The 2949-nt window shown below is 36.9% G+C and overlaps 1 protein-coding gene across 2 annotated transcripts in view; it reads left to right on the forward strand.

Annotated features, from left to right (window-relative positions):
* Window positions 1-2949, forward strand: part of PLSCR4 (phospholipid scramblase 4) — a 50102-nt gene that overhangs the window by 27668 nt on the left and 19485 nt on the right. For both annotated transcript variants that reach the window (XM_005872254.2, XM_014544610.1), the window contains exon 4: window positions 1056-1291. In XM_005872254.2, the coding sequence (XP_005872316.1) occupies window positions 1056-1291 (236 nt within the window). The remainder of the gene's footprint in view (window positions 1-1055; window positions 1292-2949) is intronic.

Consider the following 2949-nt stretch of genomic DNA (forward strand, 5'->3'; position numbering starts at 1 on the left):
ACACACATATATATTATATATATATGTATATGTGTGTATATATATATGTATATATATATGTATTTGTACACCAATGTGCACTGAAATGTTACTTATAATAATAGCCAGAAAGTAGAAACAATCCAAATGTCCATCAAATGATTACATGATATATAAAATGTGATATATCCATGCAGTGAAATATTAGTTGCCCATAAAAAGCAAAACAAAAAGAATTTTTAAAAAAGGAATGATCTACAAAGGGGTTTGAAGGAAACTTTTGGGGTCCTGGAAATGTTCTGTATCTTGTCTGACTGCGTAAGTTTGAAAATTCATCGACTGTACACCAAAAAGGGTGACTTTTACTATATGTAAATTATTTCTCAATAAACAAAAAAGAGCATTACAATAAATTCAAAATTAATTGAATATAACAAAAGAATAAGGTAAAAAGAATGCTACAACATGGGTACTAAGTGAAAGAAACCAGACACAAAGGCTACATATATGATTTCATTTATATGAAATATCTAGATTAGGCAAGTCTGTAGAGACAGTTGTTTCCAGGAACTGAGGAGGGGGCCAGGGGATGGAAAAGACTGCTAATAGGGATGGGTTGTGAAGCCTTTCTGGAATTAGATAGCAGTCATTAAAAGTACTCCTTTAAAGTAGACCTTACTATCTTTGTGAGGTTTAACAGAAATTTACTGTACTAATTATGTGCTAGTCTTGTGGTAATCCACTACAGCCTAATGAAGTAGATATATTATTTCTTCAAAGGAGGAACAAACCTAATGCATAGAGAGTTTAACATGTTACTTCATGTTTCAGCCTTATTTCTACACCTTTGAAATAGGAATAATTATCTCATAAAATTCAAGAGGACTAAATAAATTGATATGCAATACCATTAGAACAGTGTTGATACAATAGTACATACTCGGAAGTTAGAACATCTTGTTATTTCTAAGTGGATGTTATGGGATCCATAACATCTTAATGTAAAAAGTCATGCTAACTTCCAATATATTGCAGTATTAATGATATCTAATACTTTAATTTATTTTTTAACACAGGACCCCCTGGAGCAGCTGTTCTTCCACCTGCAGGCTACCCAAGGGGCGTGCCTATGGGATATTATAATCCACAGCAGCCCAGTGCCTTCCCGTACTGCCAGCCAACTGGTGGTACACATCCTATCCAGTACCAGCCTGGCAACTATCCAGTGCCAAGTCAGTCTGCTCCAATAACATGGATGCCAGGGCCAACTCTTATGCCAGACTGCCCTCCTGGTCTGGAATACTTAACCCAGGTACTTTACACAAATCCAATTTATATTTTCTAATGAAGTATGACTGGGGATTCAATAAGAGACAAAAGACTAAATTTGAGTGGGTAAAGTAACAAACTAGTAATGACAGATATCTAGTTTGTGAGATTAAGAGTGAGGGTACTAAGTTTAGAAATGTAAAAGGAGGTCAGAGAGAATAGGTGTGGTTTTGGTGGGATGAGTATGGTTTTTCTAAAGGTTATATGTTGAATTTTAAGACATTCATGATGCCCTGTCAAAGGCAGTTTAAAATATAGGAATACGAATATAAGAAAAACTAACAAAGATCCTAATCGGGGTGCCATTTGCAAAGAAGTAGAGTTAACATGAAGAAAAGCAACATAAAAAAGAACAAAACAGTAGACAGTGAATGAGTTACTGAGTGCCTTAGCCCATTACCTTTTCTCACCACCCGTAGCTTTCATCATCCATGCCTCTTCCCCCAAAAAAACATGCAATGTAAATAAAAATAGGGGACCTACCAAAGATATGGCTTCAGGCCAAATTCCAAAGAACCACTTCTCATAGCACAGTGACTCTATAATTTCCAACTATGTGGACATTCTGGAGCTACCAGGATGTCCAGATGAGAAATGGCAATTTGCCAGGTTGCTGTACTAAATGGTATGTTTCAAAACCCATGTCAAAAACTAAAGAGGATTGCTTAATGAAAATAAGATGAAGCTAGTTTTGGAAGTCCCTTAGAAACAACTGAGCCATGTTTTACTTTTAGAAAAAGGAAGTGTTGAAATGCATCACAAGTAAGGGAATTGCCTATTCAATACTTGTCTTCCCACATAGTCATCCAAATACTCCTTTAAGTTGATATCTTTTCTTTTCAATTTTATATAATGAGAAAGACTTTGATAATCCTCTGCATTGAAACCATGGCTACAATGTATTGCAAGTCAGTACTGTTGGATCAGGAAAATTTGGATTTTAACCCTTTGAGTACCAACCAATATCCTAGGAACTATGCTAAAATTGCCAAGGCATTTTTGCTGATTTTACAGCAGTTTAGGAAAAAAATTATGAATCGCAAGTAAATGAAGTTACATATTCAAAAACTTAAGGAAACCTTTACTACATTGACATATTTAGCAATATCATCATCACTAATAAAAGCAGACTTAGAACTAGACGCCATTTCGAACCGCGATTGCGCTCCCCAGCACTCGAGGGGTTAAATGAGCCAAAATTTTTATTAACTTGTTGTTTTGACAAAATAATGACAAAATGCAAAGCCAGTCATACAGGTAAAGTGCTAGAGTAAACTACCACTGTATTATTTTAGAACCTTATAAAATACTAGAGGCCCGGTGCACAAAAATTTGAGCACTCGAGGTAAATGAGCCAAAATTTTTATTAACTTGTTGTTTTGACAAAATAATGACAAAATGCAAAGCCAGTCATACAGGTAAAGTGGTGCAGTAAACTACCACTGTATTATTTTAGAACCTTATAAAATACTAGAGGCCCGGTGCACAAAAATTTGTGCACTCGGGGGGGGAGGGGGGGGCCCTCAGCCCGGCCTGTGCCCTCTCGCAGTCTGGGACCCCTCAGGAGATAACGCCCTGCTGGCTTAGGCCTGCTCCCGGGTGGCAGAGGGCAGGCCCAATCCCTAGGTGCAGCCCCTGGTC

Source organism: Myotis brandtii, unplaced genomic scaffold (assembly GCF_000412655.1).
Source record: "Myotis brandtii unplaced genomic scaffold, ASM41265v1 scaffold373, whole genome shotgun sequence".
Classification (NCBI taxonomy): Eukaryota; Metazoa; Chordata; class Mammalia; order Chiroptera; family Vespertilionidae; genus Myotis; species Myotis brandtii.